Genomic DNA, 21,350 nt, shown 5'->3' with positions numbered 1-21,350 from the left:
AACTGGATTGATGTCCGATCATTATTCTGTGGAGGCGAAGGTGAAGATTTGTAGAGGTTTTCAGAAAAGAAGAGAGAATGTTGGGGTGAAGAGAGTGGTGAGAGTAAGTGAGCTTGGGAAGGAGACTTGTGTGAGGAAGTACCAGGAGGGACTGAGGGCAGAGTGGAAAAAGGTGAGAACAAAGGACGTAAGGGGAGTGGGAGAGGAATGGGATGTATTTAGGGAAGCAGCGATGGCTTGCGCAAAAGATGCTTGTGGAATGAGAAGCGTGGGAGGTGGGCAGATTGGAAAGGGTAGTGAGTGGTGGGATGAAGAAGTGGGATTGTTGGTGAAAGAGAAGAAAGAGGCATTTAGACGATATTTGCAGGAAAATAATGCAAATGAGTGGGAGATGTATAAAAGAAAGAGGCAGGAGGTCAAGAGAAAGGTGCAAGAGGTGAAAAAGAGGGCAAATGAGAGTTGGGGTGAGAGAGTATCATTAAATTTTAGGGAGAATAAAAAGATGTTTTGGAAGGAGGTAAATAAAGTGCGTAAGACAAGGGAACAAATGGGAACTTCAGTGAAGGGGGCTAATGGGGAGGTGATAACAAGGAGTGGTGATGTGAGAAGGAGATGGAGTGAGTATTTTGAAGGTTTGTTGAATGTGTTTGATGATAGAGTGGTAGATATAGGGTGTTTTGGTCGAGGTGGTGTGCAAAGTGAAAGGGTTAGGGAAAATGATTTGGTAAACAGAGAGGAGGTAGTAAAAGCTTTGCGGAGGATGAAAGCCGGCAAGGCAGCGGGTTTGGGTGGTATTGCAGTGGAATTTATTAAAAAAGGGGGTGATTGTATTGTTGACTGGTTGGTAAGGTTATTTAATGTACGTATGATTCATCGTGAGGTGCCTGAGGATTGGCGGAATGCGTGCATAGTGCCATTTTACAAAGGCAAAGTGGATAAGAGTGAGTGCTCAAATTACAGAGGTATAAGTTTGTTGAGTATTCCTGGGAAATCATATGGGAGGGTATTGATTGAGAGGGTGAAGGCATGTACAGAGCATCAGATTGGGGAAGAGCAGTGTGGTTTCAGAAGTGGTAGAGGATGTGTGGATCAGGTGTTTGCTTTGAAGAATGTGTGTGAGAAATACTTAGAAAAGCAAATGGATTTATATGTATCATTTATGGATCTGGAGAGGCATATGATAGAGTTGATAGAGATGTTCTGTGGAAGGTATTAAGAATATATGGTGTGGGAGGCAAGTTGTTAGAAGCAGTGAAAAGTTTTTATCGAGGATGTAAGGCATGTTTACGTGTAGGAAGAGAAGAAAGTGATTGGTTCTCAGTTAATGTAGGTTTGCGGCAAGGGTGTGTGATGTCTCCATGGTTGTTTAATTTGTTTATGGTTGAGGTTGTTAGGGAGGTGAATGCAAGAGTTTTGGAAAGAGGGGCAAGTATGCAGTCTGTTGTGGATGAGAGAACTTGGGAGGTGAGTCAGTTGTTGTTCGCTGATGATACAGCGCTGGTGGCTGATTCATGTGAGAAACTGCAGAAGCTAGTGACTGAGTTTGGTAAAGTGTGTGAAAGAAGAAAGTTGAGAGTAAATGTGAAGAAGAGTAAGGTTATTAGGTACAGTAGGGTTGAGGGTCAAGTCAATTGGGAGGTAAGTTTGAATGGAGAAAAACTGGAGGAAGTGAAGTGTTTTAGATATCTGGGAGTGGATTTCACAGCGGATGGAACCATAGAAGCGGAAGCGAATCATAGGGTGGGGAAGGGGGCGAAAATTCTGGGAGCCTTGAAGAATGTGTGGAAGTGGAGAACATTATCTCGGAGAGCAAAAATGGGTATGTTTGAAGGAATAGTGGTTCCAACAATGTTGTATGGTTGCGAGGCGTGGGCTATGGATAGAGTTGTGCGCAGGAGGGTGGATGTGCTGGAAATGAGATGTTTGAGGACAATATGTGGTGTGAGGTGGTTGATTGAGTAAGGTATTATAGGGTAAGAGAGATGTGTGGTAATAAAAAGAGTGTGGTTGAGAGAGCAGAAGACGGTGCTTTCAAATGGTTTAGTCGCATGGAGAGAATGAGTGAGGAAAGATTGACCAAGAGGATATATGTGTCAGAGGTGGAGGGAACGAGAAGTGGGAGACCAAATTGGAGGTGGAAAGATGGAGTGAAAAAGATTTTGAGTGATCGGGGCTTGAACATGCAGGAGGGTGAAAGGCGTGCAATGAATAGAGTGAATTGGAACGATGTGGTATACCGGGGTCGACGTGCTGTCAATGGATTGAACCAGGGCATGTGAAGCGTCTGGGGTAAACGATGGAAAGCTGTGTAGGTATGTATATTTGCGTGTGTGGACGTATGTATATACATGTGTATGGGGGGGGTTGGGCCATTTCGTTCGTCTGTTTCCTTGCGCTACCTCGCAAACGCGGGAGACAGCGACAAAGTATAATAAAAAATAAATAAATATATTATTATAATATTATATATATAATATTATATATATATATATATATTATATATATAATATATTATCTGGATAGGGGGTAATAGTAATACTTCTATCATTACTCAGTGTCGTAGAAGTGGATAAATGTGGGAGTATGACCTGTTGGATGGCTAGAAAATCTTCCACACCTCCTTGGGCATATATCTTTTTAACTTTCTAAAAGGGAAACAGAAGGAGTCACGCGGGGAGTGCTCATCCTCCGCGAAGGCTCAGATTGGGGTGTCTAAATGTGTGTAGATGTAACCAAGATGAGAAAAAAGGAGAGATAGGTAGTATGTTTGAGGAAAGGAACTGGATGTTTTGGCTCTGAGTGAAACGAACTCAAGGGTAAAGGGGAAGAGTGGTTTGGTAATGTCTTGGGAGTAAGTCAGGGGTTAGTGAAAGGACAAGAGCAAGGGAAGGAGTAGAACTACTCCTGAAACAGGAGTGGTGGGAGTATGTGATAGAGTGTAAGAAAGTAATTTCTAGATTCATATGGGTAAAATTGAAAGTTGATGGAGAGAGATGGGTGATTACTGGTGCATATGCACCTGGGCATGAGAAGAAAAATCATGAGGGACAAGTGTTTTGGGAGCAGCTGAATGAGTGTGTTAGTGGTTTTGATGCACGCGACCGGGTTATAGTGATGGGTGATTTGAATGCAAAGGTGAGTAATGTGGCAGTTGAGGGAATAATTGGTATACATGAGGTGTTCAGTGTTGTAAATGGAAATGGTGTAGAGCTTGTAGATTTATGTGCTAAAAAAGGACTGGTGATTGGGAATACCTGGTTTAAAAAGAGAGATATACATAAGTATACGTATGTAAGTAGGAGAGATGGCCAGAGAGCGTTATTGGATTACGTGTTAATTGATAGGCGCGCGAAAGAGAGACTTTTGGATGTTAATGCGCTGAGAGGTGCAACTGGATTGATGTCCGATCATTATTCTGTGGAGGCGAAGGTGAAGATTTGTAGAGGTTTTCAGAAAAGAAGAGAGAATGTTGGGGTGAAGAGAGTGGTGAGAGTAAGTGAGCTTGGAAGGAGACTTGTGTGAGGAAGTACCAGGAGGGACTGAGGGCAGAGTGGAAAAAGGTGAGAACAAAGGACGTAAGGGGAGTGGGAGAGGAATGGGATGTATTTAGGGAAGCAGCGATGGCTTGCGCAAAAGATGCTTGTGGAATGAGAAGCGTGGGAGGTGGGCAGATTGGAAAGGGTAGTGAGTGGTGGGATGAAGAAGTGGGATTGTTGGTGAAAGAGAAGAAAGAGGCATTTAGACGATATTTGCAGGAAAATAATGCAAATGAGTGGGAGATGTATAAAAGAAAGAGGCAGGAGGTCAAGAGAAAGGTGCAAGAGGTGAAAAAGAGGGCAAATGAGAGTTGGGGTGAGAGAGTATCATTAAATTTTAGGGAGAATAAAAAGATGTTTTGGAAGGAGGTAAATAAAGTGCGTAAGACAAGGGAACAAATGGGAACTTCAGTGAAGGGGGCTAATGGGGAGGTGATAACAAGGAGTGGTGATGTGAGAAGGAGATGGAGTGAGTATTTTGAAGGTTTGTTGAATGTGTTTGATGATAGAGTGGTAGATATAGGGTGTTTTGGTCGAGGTGGTGTGCAAAGTGAAAGGGTTAGGGAAAATGATTTGGTAAACAGAGAGGAGGTAGTAAAAGCTTTGCGGAGGATGAAAGCCGGCAAGGCAGCGGGTTTGGGTGGTATTGCAGTGGAATTTATTAAAAAAGGGGGTGATTGTATTGTTGACTGGTTGGTAAGGTTATTTAATGTACGTATGATTCATCGTGAGGTGCCTGAGGATTGGCGGAATGCGTGCATAGTGCCATTTTACAAAGGCAAAGTGGATAAGAGTGAGTGCTCAAATTACAGAGGTATAAGTTTGTTGAGTATTCCTGGGAAATCATATGGGAGGGTATTGATTGAGAGGGTGAAGGCATGTACAGAGCATCAGATTGGGGAAGAGCAGTGTGGTTTCAGAAGTGGTAGAGGATGTGTGGATCAGGTGTTTGCTTTGAAGAATGTGTGTGAGAAATACTTAGAAAAGCAAATGGATTTATATGTATCATTTATGGATCTGGAGAAGGCATATGATAGAGTTGATAGAGATGTTCTGTGGAAGGTATTAAGAATATATGGTGTGGGAGGCAAGTTGTTAGAAGCAGTGAAAAGTTTTTATCGAGGATGTAAGGCATGTTTACGTGTAGGAAGAGAAGAAAGTGATTGGTTCTCAGTTAATGTAGGTTTGCGGCAAGGGTGTGTGATGTCTCCATGGTTGTTTAATTTGTTTATGGTTGAGGTTGTTAGGGAGGTGAATGCAAGAGTTTTGGAAAGAGGGGCAAGTATGCAGTCTGTTGTGGATGAGAGAACTTGGGAGGTGAGTCAGTTGTTGTTCGCTGATGATACAGCGCTGGTGGCTGATTCATGTGAGAAACTGCAGAAGCTAGTGACTGAGTTTGGTAAAGTGTGTGAAAGAAGAAAGTTGAGAGTAAATGTGAAGAAGAGTAAGGTTATTAGGTACAGTAGGGTTGAGGGTCAAGTCAATTGGGAGGTAAGTTTGAATGGAGAAAAACTGGAGGAAGTGAAGTGTTTTAGATATCTGGGAGTGGATTTCACAGCGGATGGAACCATAGAAGCGGAAGCGAATCATAGGGTGGGGAAGGGGGCGAAAATTCTGGGAGCCTTGAAGAATGTGTGGAAGTGGAGAACATTATCTCGGAGAGCAAAAATGGGTAAGTTTGAAGGAATAGTGGTTCCAACAATGTTGTATGGTTGCGAGGCGTGGGCTATGGATAGAGTTGTGCGCAGGAGGGTGGATGTGCTGGAAATGAGATGTTTGAGGACAATATGTGGTGTGAGGTGGTTGATTGAGTAAGTTATTATAGGGTAAGAGAGATGTGTGGTAATAAAAAGAGTGTGGTTGAGAGAGCAGAAGACGGTGCTTTCAAATGGTTTAGTCGCATGGAGAGAATGAGTGAGGAAAGATTGACCAAGAGGATATATGTGTCAGAGGTGGAGGGAACGAGAAGTGGGAGACCAAATTGGAGGTGGAAAGATGGAGTGAAAAAGATTTTGAGTGATCGGGGCTTGAACATGCAGGAGGGTGAAAGGCGTGCAATGAATAGAGTGAATTGGAACGATGTGGTATACCGGGGTCGACGTGCTGTCAATGGATTGAACCAGGGCATGTGAAGCGTCTGGGGTAAACGATGGAAAGTTCTGTGGGGCCTGGATGTGGAAAGGGAGCTGTGTTTTCGGTGCATTATTACATGACAGCCAGAGACTGAGTGTGAACGAATGTGGCCTTTGTTGTCTTTTCCTAGCGCTACCTCGCATACATGAGTGGGGAGGGTTTTGTTATTTCATGTGTCGCGGAGCGGCGATGGGAATGAATAAAGTCCAACAGTATGAATTATGTACATGGGTATATATGTATATGTCTGTGTGTGTATATATATGTATACATTGAGATGTATAGGTATGTATATGTGCTGTGTGTGGACGTGTATGTATATACATGTGTATGGGGGTGTGTTGGGCTATTTCTTTCGTCTGTTTCCTTGCGCTGCCTCGCAAACGCGGGATACAGCGACAAAGCAATATATATATATATATATATATATATATATATATATATATATATATATATATATATATATATATATATATATATATATATATATATATATACAAATATATATACAAATATATATATATATATATATATATATATATATATATATATATATATATATATATATATATATATATATATATATATATATATATATATATATATGTATATATATATATATCTTTCTTTCATACTATACGCCATTTCCCGCGATAGCGAGGTAGCGTTAAGAACAGAGGACTGGGTCTTTGAGGGAATATCCTCACCTGACCCCCTTCTCTGTTCCTTCTTTTGGAAAAAAAAAAAAAAAAAAGAGAGGAGAGGATTTCCAGCCCCCCGCTCCCTTCCCTTTTAGTCGCCTTCTACGACACGCAGGGAATATATATATATATATATATATATATATATATATATATATATATATAGAGAGAGAGAGAGAGAGAGAGAGAGAGAGAGAGAGAGAGAGAGAGAGAGAGAGAGAGAGAGAGAGAGGTTTATATTGTTTCAATACGTAACTACAGGATTTCATTCATCCATGCACTCTTGCAACTTCAAGGCCCCGCTGCAGACAGTAGCAGGGACAGTATGGGTTCCTTGGAAGTGAGTTCTTTAACGACACTGTTCTCTGTTTCGTCAACCGACAAAATTACAGGCTGGCTACAGGTGACGTTCCGTGTGCATAAGGTTATACCATGAGTGAGTAACGAGGCCAGATGTACGTCAGTTGATGAACAATATAGTCTCATCAGAGAGCTTCGAGCTACAAAGAAGTGTGTTCTATTACATTGTATGACCTCCATTATACTGTATACACAAACTTCAGTAATCTCAAATGTAGGTAGAGTAACTAAGAGGACACGGCTGATGGGGCGACGTACTTGAGTCTTCTCAGAGTAGGTGACCTGGAAGCGTTCGTCGTTGGAGTAGGTGTTGGCTCCGACCGTGATGAGGTGGTGGTCACGCCGCCTGATCCAAGACACCTGCCGACACATGCAGCACATGAAACATAACACCTGGCAACACATGCTACAAATGAAACGTTACACCTGCCAACACATACACTAAGTGAAACAAGACGCCTAGCGATAGATATAACACAACACGTAATACAGGATCATTGCCTTTTATGACTAAACACTCAGTATTGTCTAACAAGGCACTATAATCGCATCATATCATATAAGTATGGTCTCCCGATATGTCGGAGTGGAAGGGGAAGACCTGAGAAAATGGAGGAGGAAGCAAGAAGGACATGACTCTTGGTAGCAGGTCAGGTGGAGGTCTTGGCTGGCTGGCTACCTTCCTGGCTGAATGATGCTTGGCTGGCTGCCTGGTCCACTGGCTCCGGAAGGAACAGGAAAACGCTAGATCTTGAGGAGGAAGAAAGACCCATCCACTCACATACACACATATATACATACACGCACATACACGTACATATACATACATATGCATATACATATACACATATACATACATATACATACTTATACACAGCCATATACATATATATATACCTTCATCCATTCCCGGCACCACCATGCCCCACAGGAAACAGAATCGCCACCCCTTGCTTCAGCGAGGTATCGCCAGGAAAAAAAACAAAAATGGCCATATTCGTTCACATAGACTCCAGCTGTCATGTGTAATGCACCGAAACTACAACTCCCCATCCACATTCAGGCTCCATAGACCTTTCCATGGTTTACCCCATACATCTCACATGCCCTAGTTCAGTCCACTGACAGCATGTCGACCCCGGTATACCACATCGTTCCAATTCACTTTATTCCTTGCACGCCTCAGTTGGTGAGGTTAAGTAATAAATGTGATCATCAAGGGGGCGTTGGGTGACTAGAGACAATGGTTGGGTGATCAAAAGCAAGTGTCAGGTTAGGATGGATTACCTCGGAAACTTGTAATGTTGACAGTTGTATTCTTTTTTTTAGGAGCTGATTTGTACATGCCTAGACTGATGTGGAAATTATGAAAGCTGAGTGAATAATGCTTGACAATGATATTTCTATCTTTAGTTGAATGACGATATACAATTTCCTGAGCGTTGTTTCATTTCGTAGGGGGCCGAAATCTTGCATATGCATTAACAGTGTTTGATTCTTGTCCAACAAGAACACTAGTGGAATTTTCTAAACATCGCTAGGGTCATATTCTGTCATTCTTATTACAGTGAAACTAAACAGCAAGATGTATAAAAGAAAAAGTTTCACTCTGACTACTGTTAAGATTTCCCTTTTTATAAATGTAAGAAATTGAAGTCATTTAGGTTATATAAAGGATGAAACGTATGTCTGCACTTGGGCATAAGTGCTCACAGTAGCGATGCCAAACAGTGTACCTCATGCGACGTGAGTGGCTGACACAGGCAGTCAAGCTGGCGACTGGTGGTGATATCCACCGGATCTTGTTGCTGATCGTGTCCGTCATCCTCCTGAGGAAGACGACGTCTGCCTCGGATTGATGGTCCTCCATATCCATGGAGTCATTGCAGCCGTTTTGTAAATGCTTAGTATGCCGAATTCTGAAGTGACCAGCACATTTTCACAGACATCTTCCAAGGGAATGGAATGGGACTAGGTACAACTGGAAAGTGATCCCGGCGGTATTGGGCCTGGAGGATAGCGAGAGTGAGAGAACGTCCCTTCGACCACCAAACTAACATCCACCTCAGGCAATTAGAACTGCCGCACGACCATTGTTAATCAATAAGAAATGTTTATTTTCTGGTACCGTTTTGTGCTTTCCTCTGCTATCACTGAATTTCAGCAGAACTTGAGCGAAGATCTTCATGGATGAACATTTCCTTTCAACTTCCTGCGGTCATGGCAAATAGCATATCCAGCGGTGAAGTGAGTAAAACTTAAAATAATATTCTGAGGACGATATTTGAAGAGATCCTCCTAGCGTGATGTAGTCGGTGGGGGGCGGAAATGTGTTGACATTATCATGCGGGATGTAAGTGATTACCTACGAACACTGCTGCCAGATTTCGACTGATCTTCGTATATTGGCACTGTTGCCGATTTTCGATGGACCCTCCGGCATCGCAATAAACTTAATTTTGTTGCCCCTGGCTGTCTGAGTCAGTCACTTCTACGATCATCTTATGCAAGATTGCTTTTACCAGAGAATTTTTTTGCATCATTACTTCTGTCTGCAACTAGCATTGCTGATATCTTTCAACTACGATTTTCAAATTTGTCTTGAATAAACTTTGCTTTGCTTTGGAAGCCCTAGACTTCCCAGTTATCAGAAACCTTGACGATAAAAAATTCACACATAGTACAACCAGCCAGAAGCGCTCTTTATACTAAACTCATACATGGCAGTTCCTTAATTTCTTCACATTACCTGGTGAACAGGATAACTGACCGGAAGGAAGTAGGCATCAGTTTTAACAACCAAGACACATGAATGGTCGAGGTGAGGAAGGAGGTGGGGTCGTCTGCGATAGCGATGGGGGATGGTCGACCACATGGTACTCGAGGCGTCACAGTCTTGGCTAGTTTCAGTTAGTTATCTATGACAACTGCTTACAACTTCAACTCTGTTCCCAGTTTATTAATGGCATGTGGACGTATACTCCACAGTACCACGTCTGGCGATTACGTTGTCTTGCCGTTGTATGTCATGAGTAACTGTGTCGCACTTATCAAAAGTTATAGTAACACTGCTCATGTATATATTATTCATCAGCTGATGCAGTTGCAAAGGTTGTATTGTACAGTAGCGTTGTGTGGCTCAGGTTGCTGTGTGTCTTGCTTAGTATGAGTGTTTTCACTGAAAGGACACCAGTGTGCTGCGGGGAGTGTTCGCGTCCCGCTGTGTCTCAGATAAGTTATATAAAGTATCACTTTTTATAGTCTTATGATTCATTAAAGTTTCTCTTTAAGTCCAGAAAAATGTTAGTTTTGGATTAGAGTCAGTCCTTCGTCATCTTACTATATACGTTGAGATGGGGGTACTCTAATAAACGATCATTATCATTTAACCAATTCAAAAGGTGGTGAAGAGGAAGACACCACATGAAGGCTACACCAGAAGCTATCTCTCGAACATTACTATGGACTTCACGAAAACACGTACATGCTGTTAGCACAAAGCGACCTTCCAAAGTCCGGTAACTGCTGGCTAAGCAAGAGTGCTCTCCTGCTCCAATAGTGGATTGATCCATCACCCAAATGGAGACAGGGTATGACGAAGCTGAGATTCGGGATACGTCGTAATCTAAAGATGTCTAAAGTACGCACGTCGTGTGGCCAAGAGCCCAATAAATCTATTTAAAGAACTAAATATATCACAGGTACTGAGGAGATCGACGACTCCGGAAGAGAGTTATGAAGAGCATGGTGAGGGTTTGATAAAAACAGTGATTTGTTTATCTACAATAAAGGAACAAATCTAAGGGGAAATGTACTGAGGATGTGCAGGGTAGTGTTGAAACTCTCAGGGAATCTACTTCCTGCCTGGTTGGTGATGCACTCCTCAAAGAGAGGTTAGTGGGCCAACATCGATAAGTCAGCAATGACCAGTTGATGCGCCGACGACTGCTGAGTCATTGACGTGTGCTAGAGGCGGTGGGTACGATGCAGATGTAAGATAAAAATGAGGTGGTCTCCTCACCGGTGCTACAAGCGGTGCCTCCACTCGCATTTTGTGAAATGATTGAATGGCTGGGTTCGTTCCCTCTCTGGTCTGCCCCCTTATGCCTGGCTGAAAATCCCGGCCCTAAGTAAAGGGATCCTCTGGCCAGGACGAACATCACCTAAAATGAAACCAAACATACCTATTCTGCAGCTCTTCTTTTTTGCCTCCTTATGAACAATGAAAGGAAGGGCTGAATGGCCTCCCCCTCTTGATTTGTGTTAAAGAAAAATGGTTACCAGTTTCTGCTCCCTAGTTTTCCTATCCAGCGAATAATCCTGACCAAGGTAGTACCTCACTTTTAGACTCTGTGAAGCCGCAAGAGTAGAAACTCTACGGAGGATCGTCTAGAGTAGACTGTACTATGAAGAGTGTCGTATTAGAAATCGTTCAGGGTGTGAGACCATTTGGGAATGAAGAGAGGAGGGACTGCGACACTGACTGAATCAATGTTCTCCATCCTCCAAGTGATATTCAGAAGGTTCATGAGATAGAATAGCTAATCTGATGCTTGTTAGCGACTTTGATGATTTCCTCTTGACTTGATGACAACGATGACACTCACATATTCACTAGCACAGAGGATAGTTAGTAATGATAATATCGAGCAGTTGCATAACAGATTAAGCTACACCTAAACACGCAGGGGTGGTGGGAGATATCTTTCTCCTGCAAAGTACTCAGTCATCTTGTGATATGCGTCATCTCACTTAGAAGACAATCTTCCCTCGGCTACTGATTCAGTCTGTGCTAACACAACCACAACGACCGAGGATATTCCTGAAGGTGGGGAAGAAATAATTTTACTCACATACCTCATGCTTGTCGTAAGAGGCGGCTCAAGGAGGAGAGGGCGGGGAGGTGAATATCCTGTATCGTCCCTCTAACATATTCACGTATGAGTTTTTCAAAACGGCTTCAACTGGCCAGAGACAGCTAGGCTAACACACACGGGCAGGCATACTATTCTAAGACATCGCGGTGGAATAGTTCAGTAGATTGGTAGGAATATTTGGGCTGTTTCTTGCCACGGGTTACAATCATTATAACACGAGGCCGCTGTGATCATAACACAAGGTCACCGTGATCATAACACAAGGCAATGTATATGGTAGATGACCTACCGCCAAAGACTGACACTCTTACATCTGAGTTTCTGATAGTCAACAGCACATCTTGGCTATCATAAAGAAATATCAGTGTTACATTTTCACTTTATAAGTCCAATTTTGATAAACGAAAAGAATGTACTGACCTGTAAGTAACTATTCCTCAGAGAATACTTACTAATATATCTCATTTTCTAAAACTATGATTGCAAAAATATCTGAATATTTTCATCAATCACTCGCATGACGCTGATCATGGATCAAATATCAATAGTTCGAGACACAGACCAAAAAAATCACTGAAAACAACCGAGGGACGAAAAAAACTGCATATTTCTTTGTTTCCGGTTGATAATAAGGCTTCTCACCAAATGACGAATAACGATCCACCGACGACTTCATCTGCTCACCCTAGACTCAGGAGCAGTGATTAATTATTTTGCCTTGACATTTTTTGTGTTGCCCCGAAGGGTAAAACTACCCACCTTGGCTCAGTATCCCAGGTGACTATTGTCCACTAGACATTCCTCCTCCCAGACACCCTGGCTCAGTATCCCAGGTGACTACCACTGGACACACCACTCCTCTTCCCAGACAACCTGCCTCACTGGCACCAGCCTCCCAGGTGACTATCACAGGTCTCTCGTCCTCCCGGTCGTCCTGGAGGGCTACAATGAGAACATCACTGACTAATGCTCACTTTTCAAAGCTGATCACATGAATAATTAGAACCTTATACCTCGCTGTCTACAGAGTGTTTTCTATATTTCGTTAATCACAGTGACAACGTCATAAATTAGTCTCACATACATATTTCTTTCTAATCCGCAAGCTGTAACCGGTTCATGGAGAGGCAGAATGCCCTGATTGAAATAAGATGTTTTCCAAAGTGACACATTACGACCATGGAAGAAGTCTGACCCAGCACACAGAATCAAATTCCATGTTTATTTAAAAAGACTTCAAGGTAACTGAGACTACATTTGCTCCAATATCTTCACAAGAGCTTTATCTTTAATAGGGCAAACGCTCGATGTTCCTAAGTATTGAGATGACTTTGAGAAATTACTCTAATTGTACCGCCTCATCAGAGCTTTTAATAGCTCGGTCGATGTACAACGTTGTCATAATAGGTCTCCCATCCATTGTGCTACAGGCAACATTAGGGTCACTTATTGTTTTTTATCTTATCATTTGTTTTTACATTTAAAATTATCAATATTTCTTGCTAATATGATTGAACACTGATGCGTCTTGGACTACTTACTGATGTATTTCTTATTTAGCCAGTGTCCAAAGAGGAAAGTTTTTTCTGTGTCGTGAACATGGGTAGGAATTAAGCAAGAGTCGCCAAAATAGTCTTCAACATTTCCGATTTTTTGCAGTTGTTAACTGATACACTTAGGGGCTATTACCATCTGTTCTTCCAGATGTCAAGGGGCTGTATTCCCTCATCATTCGTAAGAACTTTTCATTCTTTATATTCAGTAACGCTCAGACATAACCGGCAGAACTTTTTCCTTTATAAAATCTGTTATAAACATGTCTCCAGGTCATGCTATTACTAGTAACGTCAAGCAAGTAATGAGAAAAACCTTACGCCTATAATCTATCTGACAAGTAGATTTTCTGTTTACAGTGTTGGATGAACACCTACTGTTGCGATAATGAGGGGATCGCTGCTCTTATTGCAAAGTGACAATTATCAGGGACATATCTTTTCTCGTAATGATGGACAAAAATACTAATTGATTACGTCCTAAAAGTCCCAGAGGGGAGAAAAAGACGTGAATAACAGAGTAACAAACTGGCCTTACGTGCACTGATAGAGTCTGCTAAAATCAAGCAGAAAAGCAAATCTATAACATAATGTCAAAAACACTGACTGATTTGTTTTCTAGAGTTGCAGGCAACTTACTGTCTCGTGCTCGGCTACGTCGAAAACCTGGCAGCGGAGGGCGGCAGTAGTGCCGACCTGCACAGTGATGACGGTGTTATTAGAGGTCATGAAGTAGGCGTTGGTGTCACGGACGGGGGTCTCCTCCTCATACTCACCAAGCAGGAGGTTCGGGTCTGGCGTCCACGTCCCTGCAGGTAAGGATGAGAGCCAGGCTTTAGTGTCGTATGCTGTAGGGTTGAGATGGAAGAGGAAGTTTGATGTGGGAAGGTGCAGGGGAGATATAAAAGGAGAGGTAGAATATGAGATGGCGCAGGCGAGATTTGGAAGGAAAGGCACACAGTAAGATGGTTCAGGGGAAATATAGAAGAGGAGGTGGCATGTGGGATGGTACAGGGGAGATATGAAAAGGGTGACAGAGTGTGAGCTGGTGCAAGGGAGAAGAAAAAGAGATTTCGTTCGGGATGTTACGATGATGTCTGTGGTTTAGAACATGGGTTTGTTGTGAAGAAAACGAGTTTGTAAGGATATACAGATGACGTGGATAGAAGCTCAAGAACTCACACGCTTATATGCGTAATGAAATAGATATGTGCAAAAATAACGGTTCTAAATTTACTGCTGAGAATAACACAGTCATACTCTTTTGATATACGAGCATTTCCGCCAGAGAATGTGATTTTCTTGTATCAATATATGCTGCCCTGTAAACCCTGTAAATGGCTCTTTGCTTTTCATATCCATGAATTTACCAAGCAAGTAGGAGCAACTGCACGATATCCCTGACGACAAAGCATAAAGTAGTAATTATTCATTTGCCACAAAAGTGAACACCGGTGGGAAGGATTATCATTGATTGAGGTGTAGTTCAGTGGATAGGAAATTGGTTAATTGGCCGTAAACAAAAAGCAGTGATTAATGGTCAACCTCGGAATGGTTAGACGTAGCAATACTAGTAGCACAAGGATCAGTCTTAGGACTGGCTCTCTTTCACTTATATATTAATGACATTCATGATGGGCTGCATTGCATGATATCAAAATTCGTTGATTATATAAAGCTGAGAAATAAATCTGCAATGGAACGTGAACGTCTACAACTTAAAAAGTGACAGAAAAAATGAGTAAACTGGGCTGAACAGTGGCAAATGAATTTTGATATCGAGAAATGCAAACTAAAAGGCAAGCTACGTTATGAATTCTGTTGAACGGAAACGGTAAATAAGGAAAAAAATTGGTAATAATTTTTGGTGACCTAAAACCAAGTAAGCAGTGCACAGAAACAGTAAAGAGAGCGAGCAAAACTCTTAGTTTCATAGATAGAATCTTCAAATCTAAGTCCAGGGGCATAATTCTTACTATTTCTAATTCTTCGGTTTGTCCACATCTTCCATATTGTGTTCAGTTTTGGTCACTCTACCTTAAAAAAAAAAAGTAGAATGGAGACAGTACAACGTCAAGCTGCAAAGATGATTCCCAAGCTGAGAAACAAATCCTGTGGGATGAGATTATACGACTTGAATCTATCTAACTTTGTACTTTTTCTTGATCTACATTACCCACAGGCATATATACTATTTTCTTATTTGCGAAAAAAATAATTCATCACCCTATTTCTAACATCCTTGCCTTAGGAGGTGATCTAATACAAGTATTCAAAATGATCAAAGGCTTTGATAATCTTGATCTATCAAGTTACCTAAGACTTGATTCGTCTGTATCTATTTGTAGCAATGGATACAAACTCATGGGCAAAAGATTTACCTCGAATGAAGTGAAGTACTTTCACTTCAACAGGATTGTTAATATATGGAGCGATTTGCCAAATAGAGTGATTGAAAGCAGTACTGTAGATACGTTTAAGAATGCATTTCATAAATACTTCGAATCATGTCCCCGACTTTCATTATTCGTGCTTCCATAGACACAATGATAATTTGCAGGTTATTCTCTCTGAATTATCTGTATACCTTCGAACTTTTACCTCACTAATCTGTCATTTTCTGATATCGTCCACTATCACAAACAGACTCAAAAGGACCCAATGGTCTGTTGCTGTTTGAATTCCTTTGTATTCCTTTGTTCATCTACATTTCTTTCATATTTCTTTTAACATTCCAGTGAACACAGAACGTTAGCTGCTGCAAGCAGGTTGCCAACGTACAAAGCCACAAATACCTTTAGTCGAAATAAACCTTTGCAGCGGCGGTGGTGTCCTCAGCCCTCAGTCCTGCAGGGCGAGAGATGCCGGACGTCCACTTCCCATGGGCAGGCTTACTCCTCCATTTTATCTCATTTTCCTTCTTTTTTATTGTTTTTGCCCATAGTTCGTCATATTCTTCCCCTTTTTCCTTAATCTTAAACGTTGTCGCTCGTATTACAATAACCTGAGGAAAGTTCAAGTCTGGATATGAGGTGACAGAGTTGATCGGATGTGACCACAGGGAACTCTCTTATTGATCCTGTCGCATTCGGGTAGTTGTCTACAACTCTAAGTCCACATTGGGGCTGGACACGTCAGAAGGTCTTAATTTGTTCAATGTTGCGCAAAGAACATCAAAATATCCACATTGTCACAGCTGGGCACGACACGCCAGCAGGTCCTCATTAACTTCATTTGCAACATAACTTTCGTCAAATGATTGATTTCCAGTTACAGTATTATCTATCACCAAACCCGTTTGGGTGATGCTCTCGCTCCAAAATCATTGAACTATATTTCTCTGCGTTAGTGCAGTGCGTCGTAGCTGTTTATTTTTCTCTAACTTCACATAAGAACCTGAATTGCTATTCTGGGGAACGAACACCTGGGTCGCCCAATGAATGAGGTAGGAGTTACATCCCATTAGTGGGCAACCCTTAGTGTTTGTTTCTCCCTAATCTTTCCCCTCATTATTGTTCCCTGTTGTTAATCCCTAACGAGGCTCCCTACAGAAGATAATTTGTTAAATTTTTTGTAACTTACGCTCATGTGATTCTCCTATAAAAAGAAAGTACAAAACTAATGTGTACTTTCCGTTTTTTCTGAATACAGATTTCATTAATTTCCGTGAAGTTTGGAAAAGGAAAACGTGTGTGTAGGGTGGCGACGTATATGGATGAAGGCAGCAAGTATGAATATGTACATGCGTATATATGTATGTCTGTGTATATATATGTATGTATACGTTGAAATGTATATGTATGTATATATATGCGTGTATGGGCGTTTATGTATATACATGTGTACGCGGATGGGATGGGCCATTCCTCGTCTATTTCCTTGCGCTACCTCGCTGATTAAGTACCTCGGCGATTAAATGAAATAGAAGGGGCCAGGTGAGGATATTCCCTCAAAGGCCCAGTCCTCCGTTCTTAACGCTACCTCGCTAACGCGGGAAATGGCATGTGTACGTGTAGGAAGAAAGGAAAGTGATTGGTTCTCAGTGAATGTAGGTTTGCGGCAGGGGTGTGTGATGTCTCCATGGTTGTTTAATTTGTTTATGGATGGGGTTGTTAGGGAGGTGAATGCAAGAGTTTTGGAAAGAGGGGCAAGTATGAAGTCTGTTGGGGATGAGAGAGCTTGGGAAGTGAGTCAGTTGTTGTTCGCTGATGATACAGCGCTGGTGGCTGATTCATGTGAGAAACTGCAGAAGCTGGTGACTGAGTTTGGTAAAGTGTGTGGAAGAAGAAAGTTAAGAGTAAATGTGAATAAGAGCAAGGTTATTAGGTACAGTAGGGTTGAGGGTCAAGTCAATTGGGAGGTGAGTTTGTATGGAGAAAAACTGGAGGAAGTGAAGTGTTTTAGATATCTGGGAGTGGATCTGGCAGCGGATGGAACCATGGAAGCGGAAGTGGATCATAGGGTGGGGGAGGGGGCGAAAATTCTGGGAGCCTTGAAGAATGTGTGGAAGTCGAGAACATTATCTCGGAAAGCAAAAATGGGTATGTTTGAAGGAATAGTGGTTCCAACAATGTTGTATGGTTGCGAGGCGTGGGCTATGGATAGAGTTGTGCGCAGGAGGATGGATGTGCTGGAAATGAGATGTTTGAGGACAATGTGTGGTGTGAGGTGGTTTGATTGAGTAAGTAACGTAAGGGTAAGAGAGATGTGTGGAAATAAAAAGAGCGTGGTTGAGAGAGCAGAAGAGGGTGTTTTGAAATGGTTTGGGCACATGGAGAGAATGAGTGAAGAAAGATTGACCAAGAGGATATATGTGTCGGAGGTGGAGGGAACGAGGAGAAGAGGGAGACCAAATTGGAGGGGAAAGATGGAGTGAAAAAGATTTTGTGTGATCGGGGCCTGAACATGCAGGAGGGTGAAAGGAGGGCAAGGAATAGAGTGAATTGGAGTGATGTGGTATACCGGGGTTGACGTGCTGTCAGTGGATTGAATCAAGGCATGTGAAGCGTCTGGGGTAAACCATGGAAAGCTGTGTAGGTATGTATATTTGCGTGTGTGGACGTATGTATATACATGTATATGGGGGTGGGTTGGGCCATTTCTTTCGTCTGTTTCCTTGCGCTACCTCGAAAACATGGGAGACAGCGACAAAAAAAAAAATATATATATATATATATATATATATATATATATATATATATATATATATATATATATATATTTCAAACTATTCGCCATTTCCCGCGTTAGCGAGGTAGCGTTAAGAACGGAGGACTGGGCCATTGAGGCAATATCCTCACCTGGCCCCCTTCTCTGTTCCTTCTTTTGGAAAATTAAAAAAAAATTGAGAGGGGAGGATTTCCAGCCCCCCGCTCCCTCCCCTTTTAGTCGCCTTCTACGACACGCAGGGAATACGTGGGAAGTATTTTTTCTCCCCCATCCCCAGGGATAATATATATATATATATATATATATATATATATATATATATATACTTGTCAGTCTTTTTCCTAGATAGTGAGGTAGTGCCAGAAACACAAAAAAGGCCGCATTCGCTCAATTCCCATTCTCTAGCTGTCACGTGCAATACACCGAAATCACAGTCCCATATCCATAACCAGGCCACATACAGCTTTCCATGATTTGCTGCGACTGCTGCGCATGTCCTGGTTTAGTTCATTGACAGCACTCTACCCCCTGTATACCACATCGATCAAAGCCGCTCCATCCTATGCGCGCTATTCATCCCCCTGCATGATCAAGCTTCGATCATTTGAGTTATTATTTACTCCATTCTTCCATCTCGAATTTGGTCTCCACCTTCTCCTTTTCCCTTCTGCTTCAGACGTATATCCTTATAGTCAACCTCTGCTCACTTATTCTCTTCATATGTTCAAACCATTTCAACACACCCTCTTCCGATCTCTCAACCACACTCTTTTTATTACCCCACATCTCTCTTACACTTTTATTACTTACTCGATAGAATCACGTCAAACCATATATCATTTTCAAACATTTCATTTCCAACACATCCACCCTCTTTCTCATTTCGTCATCTATATCCCATGCCTCGCATTCATAAAACATTGTTGCGACCATACCTTCAAGCATATGCACTCATATTCGCCCAGACTGATAACGACCTTTTTCCCTACACATACTTCAGTGTTCTTTGAATCTTCGCCCCCTCAGTCATCCTATGACTCCTTCCAATTTCATAGTTCTATTTGCTGCCATGATACTTCTAAAACATTTCTCTTCTTTCAAACTTTTTCAATTCAAACTAGCATCCTGAGTTACCTGTCCCTCTACCCTGCTAAACCTAATAACTTTGCTTTTATTCAAATTTACTTTCAACTTCCTCATTTCACACACCCTTCCAAACTGATCCACCAACTCTGCAGTTTCTCACTCAAATTTGTCACTGTTGCTGTGTCATCAGCAAACAACAACTGACTCACTTCCCAGGCACAATCATCCTCCACACACTGCTTAATTGTCCCTCTCTCCAAGGCTCATGCATTTACCTTCCTCTCTACCTCATCCATAAACGAATTAAACTACCATGGTGACAACACACCCCACTGCCGCAGACCAACCACAACTTCTAACTATTCACTCTCCTCTCTTCACACTCGTACACCTTTGATAAAAACTTCTCACTGTTTCTAGCAGCTTTCCTCCCTCACCCTATATTCCTAAGACCTTCCACAAGGTATCTCTATCCGTCTTATCATATGCTTTCTATAGATTCGTAAATGCCACATACAAACTCTTCTCTTTCTCTGAGTATTTCTCGCACACATCCTCTTAAGCAATCACCTGATACATACATTCTGAACCACTTCTGAAACCACGCTGTCCCTCCCCAATCTGATGCTCTGTAAATATCTTCACCCTTTTAGTTACCACTTCCCCATACAACTTACTAGGTGCACTCAAGGAACTTATACCTCTATATAATGGCATTATACAGGCTTTCCATCAATCATTAGACAATTCACCTTGATCCATACACACAATAAAAATCGTATCAAACCTATCAACAACACTATCATCCCTTTCTTATGAAATTCAACTCCAGCACGATCCACTCCAGCCGCCTTGCCGCATTTTATCTCACACAAGGCTTTCACTACCTGTTCCCTTTTCACCAGACTACTCTCCACAACTGTCTCACTTTACGTGCCACCTACAACTGATACCCAATATAAAACGCATTCAACAATCCTTCAAAATACTCACTCCATTTCTTCCTCGCTTCATCATAGCCTGTTACCGTTTCCTCATTTGTCCCTTTATCGATGTTCTCATTTGCTCTCTTTTTTCTCGCAAACTGACAACCTCCTTCCAAAATATCTTATTCTTCCTGGTTTACCGATACTCGCACACCATAACTCTCATTTACCCTCTATGTCTCCTCCTGCTCATCGCCACCAGCTATAAAGCAGTTATAGTAGTTTGTAGTGTATCATTATCGAGGAATGATTACAGTCACCATATATGAAGATGGCTCTCAGTTGTGATGTCCCATAACCGGTAACACTCAGTAGTAACGCTTCATCCCTTGCAAGTAATTCCTCCTCAAAAGTGTTTAAGTACCTGCTTCTACGGTCATTAGGGAACTTACGAGGTCAAGGCTCGTTACGATCACTGGGTAATCAGTGAAAGTGAAAAAATTCCATCAGTAGCCAGGGGAAAAATGCTCAGTGAACGTAATGGAAGAAAGATTAGTATATTTGAAGGAAAATCTCGTTCATGTATCCTTTAAAGGATTCAAACTTTAGGATTGAAACGCTCTGCTTATTATCCTTATTGTTCAGGTTGCAAGTAAACATAAGGACATCATTCATTAACTTCCTTGTTCATACCTACAGTATCGTTCCCAGCAAATAGACATAGACTCAAAGAAGACTTTCCCATCTCCACGATCTCATGCACGTAAACAAATCTTTTATCTGCATGCTTCCTTACTCTCATCTTTCCACCTTACCCTTGCTCAGCCTCATCCCCCTTATCTTTTTCATACACAACGTCCACACTATCCATTCAAAACCTAAGCTTTCCACTTTACCATACCTTTCAAGACACCATCTTTAATGATCTTAACAGCCACTCCTCTACCTGTTCCATATTATTCTAAAATCCTCATCTCTAACTCGCGTTAGCGTCTTATATTTATTGCAA

The 21,350-nt window shown here is 41.8% G+C and overlaps 1 protein-coding gene across 1 annotated transcript in view; it reads right to left on the bottom strand.

Moving 5' to 3' along the window:
- The window catches only part of LOC139764928 (zwei Ig domain protein zig-8-like), a 128,369-nt gene that overhangs the window by 20,058 nt on the left and 86,961 nt on the right, over positions 1–21,350 (bottom strand). Inside the window, exons 3-4 of the mRNA XM_071692009.1 lie at positions 13,800–13,969; positions 6,989–7,090 (exon numbers count right to left, since the gene is read on the bottom strand). Coding sequence (XP_071548110.1) covers positions 6,989–7,090; positions 13,800–13,969 — 272 coding nt within the window. The remainder of the gene's footprint in view (positions 1–6,988; positions 7,091–13,799; positions 13,970–21,350) is intronic.

This window comes from Panulirus ornatus, chromosome 4, assembly GCF_036320965.1.
Source record: "Panulirus ornatus isolate Po-2019 chromosome 4, ASM3632096v1, whole genome shotgun sequence".
In the NCBI taxonomy this organism is placed as follows: Eukaryota; Metazoa; Arthropoda; class Malacostraca; order Decapoda; family Palinuridae; genus Panulirus; species Panulirus ornatus.
Note: the sequence above shows the minus strand (reverse complement) of the source record. Positions and strands in the feature narration are given on the sequence as shown.